The sequence below is a fragment of the Cryptomeria japonica genome, chromosome 4 (assembly GCF_030272615.1).
Source record: "Cryptomeria japonica chromosome 4, Sugi_1.0, whole genome shotgun sequence".
Classification (NCBI taxonomy): domain Eukaryota; kingdom Viridiplantae; phylum Streptophyta; class Pinopsida; order Cupressales; family Cupressaceae; genus Cryptomeria; species Cryptomeria japonica.
Genome location: NC_081408.1, coordinates 157,274,233 through 157,282,204, shown reverse-complemented (window position 1 = coordinate 157,282,204; position 7,972 = coordinate 157,274,233). Strand labels below are relative to the sequence as shown.

Below are 7,972 nucleotides of genomic sequence, written 5' to 3'. Positions count from 1 at the left end.
CACTAGCTCTTTGGTACCATTAGCTATGGAAGGATTGAAGAAGTTCATAGTAGAGCTGACTCCAGTACCTTCAGTTCCAGACAACATTACCAATTTTCAAGTCTTTGAAGATGACAAGCACATATTGGATTTTTTGACCAACACGGATGTCTTCTTAGCCCAAATCATTGATAAAGATGAAGTGGAGGGACAAGAATTGGATGTAGAAGGAGTTTTGAATTTGAAAACAAACACTATTCCAAAATGAATGGTAGAATTAGAAAGAATCTTTGATCCTGACAAATTAAGAGAAATGAAAAGCCATAGCATGGAAGGAAATGCATGTGACACAATCAATGTTGCTGATGATAGTCAAGTTAAGAATGTGTTCATTGGTAAAACCTACACTTCGCAAGAAAGAAATGGTATCTTGAAAAATGTAAGAGATTTTCCAGATGTCACTGCTTGGAGCTATGAAGATCTCAAGACTTATGATACTGCAATCATTACTCACACAATCCCTTTGAAGCCAGGAAGCAAACTGTTTAGATAAAGACAAAGGCCGGTCAATCCTTTATTGGAACCTTTAATATATCAAGAGGTTAAGAAGCTACTCTTAGCCAAAATTATCTTTCCAGTAAGACATTTGACGTGGGTCACCAACCTAGTTCCCGTAAAAAAAAAGAATGGAGAGATCAGATTGTGTGTTGATTTCAGGGATCTCAACCGAGCCTCAGAAAAGGATAATTATCCACTACCATTGCTGGATGAAGTATTGCAGATTGTCAACAGGTCACAGATGATGTCATTTCTGGATGGATATTCAGATTATAATCAAGTATTGGTTGAACCTGAAGATCGACTGAAGACCGCTTTCACTACCAAGTGGGGAACATTTGCATACAAAAGGATGCCTTTTGGGCTTATCAATGTCAGGGCCACCTTTCAAAGAGCCATGGATATTGCTTTCAGAGACTTAATTGGGAAATGTATTATCATATACATGGATGATATCACATTTTTCTCTAGGAAAAGGGAAGATCATGTAGATGATTTAAGAAAAGTCTTCCAGAGGTGCAAAAGTTACAGCGTTTCTCTCAATCCTAAGAAATGTATATTTGGGGTAATGGAAGGGAAGCTGCTTGGACATGTCATTTCTGAGAAAGGAATCTCTATCGATCCTGATAGGGTGAAGGCTATATCAACCATCAACCTACCAGCCAGTAAGAAGGAACTCAAATCATTCTTCAGCAAGATCAATTTTGTCAGAAAATTCATCATAGGGTTTACTGAGATAGTCAGGCCTTTGAATGAAATGTTGAAGAAGGATGCAAAAATAGAATGGTCAACGCAGGCCAAAAGGGCATTTGAGGAGATAAAGTTGGCAATCGTGGAAGCACCAGTACTGATCAATCTTGATTATATGAAACCTTTCTACCTATATTCATTTGCTTCTGAGTATACTTGTGTATCTATTCTCACCCAAAGGAGTGAAGAGAGGAATGAGCACCTAATTGCATTCATGAGTACCCCATTGAAAAATGCGGAACTCAGATATCCCAATATTGAAAAATAGGCATATGCATTGGTCAAAGCCATTAAAAAATTTAGACATTACCTCTTAAGGGCCAAAATCTATGCAATTGTACCAGATGCAACTGTAAAAACCCTCCTCATGCAAAATGAACTAGGAGAGAGAAGAGGCAAGTGGGTCGCCATTATTCAAGAATTTGATATTGAAATCCAACATATGAAACTTGTTTGAGGGCAGGCTTTAGCTCAGACACTGGCAGTTGACGGGCCCAGATTAATCCAACAAGTTTATGAATTGGATGATGTCACCCTAGATGGATGGAACAAGGAAATTTTGACTTACCTGCTCAACAAGAAATGTCGTGCTCGTATGACACCCACTCAAAAAAGAGCATTAAGGATAAAGTGTCAGCATTATATGCTTCAAGGATCCATCTTATATCGCAGGAATCATGAGGGAATATATCTTAGGTGTGTTGGCAAAGAAGAAGCCAAACAAATAATTGAACATTTTCACTCCAAGTTTGGTACAAGACATGGTGCTAATCTAGCCATAGCTCATCAAATCTTGAGGGCAGGATACTACTGGCCCACACTATTCAAAGACACATTTGATCATGTCAAGACTTGTCACACTTGCCAAGTCACCACTTTTAGAGAGAAGAATCCTACCATGCCACTCAATCCAATGATTGAAGCAAGACCATTTGCAAAATGGGGAATGGATTTTATTGGTGTCATCAACCCTGCATCTTCAGCACAACACAGGTATATCATCACTGCTACCAATTATTGTACCAGATGGTTGAAGGCTCAAGCTCTCAAGGTATGCACTACTAAGGCTGTAATTAAATTCCTCGAGGAAAACATTATTACAAGATTTGGGTGTCCTTATGCATTGGTTTGCAACAATGGCTCAACCTTCACATCATTGAGATTTTCAAATTGGGCTTTTGAGTACGGTATAACCCTTAAGTTTTCATCTAATTATTATCCTCAAGGTAATGGGTTAGCTGAGTCAACTAACAAAAACCTACTCAGTGTTATCAAGAAACTACTAGAGAGAAGTCCAAGGGAATGGCATACCCAACTGAGATTTGCCCTTTGGGCAGATAGGATCAGGACCAAGAATGCATTAGGGATTTCACCTTATTTCTTAGTTTATGGTCAAGACCTGGTATTCCCTATGCAACTTAGGATCCTGACCTTGAGATTTATCCAAGCATACATGGAAGACACTGACGTTGTCCAAGCTCGATTAATGCAACTATTGAATCTTGAGGAAAAGAGGGATCAAGCACTGGAAAATTTTGCAGAGTATCAAGGAGTTGTTAAAAGATGGTTTGATTGACAAGCTAGAGTCAAGGCATTCCAGATCTCAAATCTTGTCTTATACTAGGATAAAGCACATGAAAAAAAAGGGGAGCATGATAAATTTGATAGACTGTGGAAGGGCCCTTATCAAATCTCTAAGATTCTAGGAGAAAATGCATTAAAACTGAAGACCTTAACTGGAGAAGATGTCCCATTGCCTATCAATGGGAGGTATCTCAAACATTACTTCTAGTCCTAAAATTCAGGAGGTCTTCCTTTGTACATAGCTAGTCTAGTTTCCTTTCATTTTGGTTTTGTTTTGGTGTGTTTTGGGTTTGTCCTTGGTTTTGTTTTTAGGTCTTAATTTAGGTGGTTTTGGTGTCTTAGGTTAGGTTGGTTGGTTTGTGTCGAGGGGTATCCATTTGAAAATGGGTGATTTTGTGATGAAGCACTCTGATCTCCCACTAGATTGTTTGTCTCATTTGGACAATTATGAAGTCTTTTAGAAGTACAAAGAAGTTTTTCTTGATAAAATTTTGAGTCAGGCCGTATTTGCAACGAAGTAAGATTGGCTTATTGGACTCAGATATTATTCTCCTTCAGTTACTATATCTTTTCACACTTATAATCTCTGAGTAATTGTGGTTTTCAGGCTAAGCTGTGATCAGTAAAAAATCTAAAATCTGGCTTTAGCGCCCCCACAATCCTCAAACCCTAGTAAGCTTCACTGCTTACAAGCCAAAGGAATTGATGGAATAAAAAAAAAAACAGCAATATCAAAAGGAAAAAGTGAGAAAATGAAAGAAAAAAATCAAAAAAGAAAGCATGAGCTCAAAAGGAAATATCAAAATTGGCTAACGGGAATATACGGATAACTCCATCAGGGCTATGGATTCCCAACTGGCAATGGAGAAATGTTCATGAACTTGCGGTGATAACCTCGTCGAGACTATGGATGTCTAACTAGCAACGAGGCTCTATCCAGGATGCTTTTGAAGTTCAGATAAACTACGTAGCTAGTCACAAGGGCACCTGGAGATCATAATTGTCTTGTCATGGGGAATTAACTCATTGCACACACATGGATAACTATGGACCTAATACTTTGTCTTGATATGAAAATGTCTTCTTGTAAGTACTGTTTAACTCCTTGTTTTATTGAGGGAGATTTTCAGAGTTTTTCTTTAAGATGGATTGATTCTCAAATGTTCACGAACATTCTCAGTGGTGTCACCAGATTTTGTGACCAATTCACACATCGCCCCATTAGAATGGGGACCCCCTATTTTTGCCTTAGGTTTTGTTTTCTTTTTGCTTGTTTTTCTCTCTTCTTTTAGGATTTTGAGTGAGTGAGTGGTCTGCCTGGGCTGGCTAGATTAGAGCTAAACCTTGGAAGCTCATTTTAGGGTTTCTTTCAAGCTAAGTCTAGTCTTGTTTTGGGAAATTGTTAGTCATCTGCCTGAGGATTCAAGATTTCTAGAATGAAACATGCCTTTCAGGAGAATCAAATTGGTTAGGTTAGAGGTAGGATGGATAGGTCTTAGGTCAGGTCTAGATTGAAAGTAGGTTTTTCTTGGTAACATCCTGTCTGTTTCTAAGTCTGAGTCAGCTAAGCATAGTCACTGAAGAAAGGGAGTTGATTTGGTTAAGTAAAAGGGAGAATGAAGCAAATTAAGGTAATATCTAGCCTGGAAATGTCAAATTCACTCCTGACCCTTCCAGAGGGTCCAGGGCAAAAATCATTGTAAACCTCTTTTCTCCTCATTTTTGACTAAGTGATGATTTCTAAAAGGCATGATTGGAGGTGAATTGATATATTCTTGCCTAGAGATGGATTTGATTGATTTTGAAAAGCAAGATGATGCCAAAAAGAGGATTTTTGCTCTTGACCCTTCCAAAGGGTCCAAAGTGAATTTCATTCTAAACACAATTTCTTGCTTTAAGTTGACTTGCAATTTGGTTCCTGCCCTTGAATGTGATCTAACCTTGCCTTGTAAAATGGTTTGAAAATTAAAAACTGAGCAATTTACCCTGGAATGAAGATTTCGCTCTTGACCCTTCCAGAGGGTCCAGAGCAAAAATCTTATTTGAGCTTATTTATCACTAATTTTGGCTAACTTTTTTTATGTGCAAGGTCTCTTGGAATGAAGGTTGGACATCATTTGGTACATTTGAAGATTTGGAAGCATACAAAATGAAGATTTTTGGACAAGAAAGATGAATTTCGTTCCTGACCCTGCCAAAGGGTCCAGAGCAAAATTCTCAATAGCTCCCATGTTGCAATGAAAAAGGTCAAGTTTTGGGCATGAGTGAAACAAGAACAACTCCCTTTTGCCTCTTGAAGAAGGTTCAACTTTGAAGAATGAAGGATTTTGCTTAAAACCTAATTTTTGCTCTTGACCCTTCTAGAGGGTCTAGGGCGAAAATCTTTATAGGAGACATTTATTGCCTTGTTTGGACAAGTTGAGGAATCTAAGGCGTCATGAAAGGAAGAATGAGCATATTCAAATGCTCATGTATGTTTAGAAGTAATGAAGAAATCAAGGATGTTTCCCAAGGAAGGAAATTCGCTCCTGACCCTTCCATAGGGTCCAGGGTGAAAATTTTCAAATCCTTATATTTTTCTTGCAAAAATCTAGTCAAGCTTGGCATAAATGAAAGAAGAGTAGTGTCCTTTTTCTTGAGAGGTGAAATAAACTTGAAATAATGATTGAATTAAGCCTAAATTGAAAAATTTGCACTTGACCCTTTTAAAGGGTCTAGGGCGGAAAACTTTATAGGAGGCATTTTTTGCTCAGTTTGGTCAAATTGTGATGCCCAAAGCATGTTGAAAAGAGGAATGAACATGATCTTTCTTTGAGAAGTGTTTGATAGCATTGAGTGATGAAGGTTTTAGCCAAGAAAGGCAATTTCGCTCCTGATCCTTCCAGAGGGTCCAGAGCAAAATTCCTTATAAACACATTTTTTAGCCCTTCTTGGACAAGAAAACATACTCCTAGCATGATGAAAGATGAAATCCCACTAAGAAAAGAAGTTTCAAGTTGAAAAGAATGATGATTCTGGGTCAAGAATAAGAATTTCACTCCTGACCCTTCCAAAGGGTCCAGAGCAAATTTTCTCAAAACCTCTTTTTGCTATCAAATTTTTTTAAGCCAAGTGTGGGATAAGGTAAATTCAAGGAGAACTTACCCCTGGGAGTGAATTGAGGTTGCAAGAAATTATCAAAGAGTCAAGGAATTGAGCTAAATGATGAATTTCACTCCTGACCCTTCCAAAGGGTCCAGAGTGAAATTCCTAAAGACATCTATTTTCTTGCAAGGACAAGGCAACTTTTTAGATTGTATGGTTTGAATGGGTGTGAGAAGGTATGTTTTTCCCTTTGAAGGTAATTGAGGTGGTCTAAAGGAAGCAACCAAGCTTAGAAAATGATTTTTGCTCTTGACCCTTCCAAAGGGTCCAGGGCAAAAATCCTAAAACCTATCTTTTCTTCCAAAGATTGGACTAGACCAAGCTTAGACATGGGTTTGACAAGACGTTTGAATTGCCTTGAAGTTGAATTGGATTGCTAAGGATGCAAATTTTGAAGCCAAAAAGGAAATTCACTCCTAACCCTTCCAGAGGGTCCAAAGCGAAATTTCCAATTCCTATTATTTGCCTTACATTTGAAGATGAAATTTTGGTTTTCAGGACTTAAAGGGGAGTAAGGCATGATGTTCTATGGCTTGGAAATAATTTGAAATTGAAAAAAATGAAGAAATTGTCCTAAAACCAAAAAATCGCTCCTGACCCGTCTAGAGGGTCCAGAGCGAAATTCTTGGAAACTCATTTTTTCTTCTTGGAGATGGTCAAATTCTTGAGTTTTATGGCATGGTTAGATGGAATTTGAAGTGTTCTTGCCTTTTAATATTGGATTGAGGTAATGGAGTAGATAAAACAAACTCAAAATAGGAAATTTGCTCCTGACCCTTCCAAAGGGTCCAGAGCGAAATTCCTAAGATCCCTTATTTTCCTAGAAAAATCAAGTTAAACTTGGGTTTTTATAGCTTGCATGATTGTGAGAATTTATTTTCTTGTCCTTTTGAAATTGGTTGAGGTTGAAAGATGGAGGAATAAGCCTAAAACAAGAAATTCGCTCCTAACCCTTCCAAAAGGCCTAGGGCGAAAATCTCAAAATCCCCTATTTTGCCTTGCAGGAACAAACCAAGCTTGGATAGAGTGAATGAAGAAGACCATTTCCTAGCCTTGAGGGGTGGATTCAATATAGAATGATGAAGGAGTAAGCCTAAGCAAGAAAAATCGCTCCTGACCCTTCCAGAGGGTCCTGGGCGAAAAACCCTAAATTCACCTTTTTCTTCAAGATTTGAGTGAGACTAAGCCTGGACCTTAGTGAAAGAACCCATTTGAAATGCATTGGAGAAGTTTTGGACCTTTAAAAATTAGAATTTTGGGCTTAGGAGAGAATTTCGCTCCTAACCCTTCCAAAGGGTCCAGGGCAAAATTCTTGAAAATGCAATATTTCCTTCAAAGTTTTGATGAGCTAACCTTGTGATGGAGAGAAATAAACCCTGGAGATTGCCTTGGAGGAGGTCAATGATCAAATTAAGGTGAATTTTGACCTAATAAGCAAAAATCACTCCTGACCCTTCTAGAGGGTCCAGGGCAAAATTTACATTTTCACCTAATTACTCATGAGAAATGATATAAAATTGAAATGCAAGATCTTGATTAGGCCAAAGCAAACATCAGCTTTCCTTCTGGGAGATTTTGGAGTGAAGGGAATGAGGTATTCAAATCTTAAATTGAAAAATCACTCCTAACCCTTCTAGAGGGTCCAGGGCAAAATCATCAAAAAGCCTATCATTCAACCTTGATTGATTAAGTCTAAGGCAAATTGCAAAATTGTGAAGACAAAGTCATGGAAATTTGCAAAAATGTAAGTTGAGAAAATTTCAATTTGATCAAGTGAACAAGCCTAGATGGGTTCAAACAAGACTTGAAGTGAATCTTGACATTCATAAATTTAAATATTTTAAAGCCTAAAGAGAAAGGAAGCTTCACTAAGCCTCAATCAAACCTCCATATTCCCAAATTTTCGCCAAATTTGCCAAACTCAAGACATTTGGGAGGTTAAATTAAACTTGCATGA

The 7,972-nt window shown here is 37.9% G+C and overlaps 1 protein-coding gene across 1 annotated transcript; it reads left to right on the top strand.

Annotated features, from left to right (window-relative positions):
- The first annotated feature begins 307 nt into the window (after positions 1-307).
- Positions 308-3,490, top strand: LOC131874979 (uncharacterized). Its single transcript, XM_059218963.1, has 4 exons — positions 308-522; positions 697-1,381; positions 1,751-2,338; positions 3,479-3,490. The coding sequence occupies exons 1-4, from the start codon at positions 308-310 to the stop codon at positions 3,488-3,490; spliced, it is 1,500 nt and encodes a 499-aa protein (XP_059074946.1).
- Positions 3,491-7,972: the final 4,482 nt, after the last annotated feature.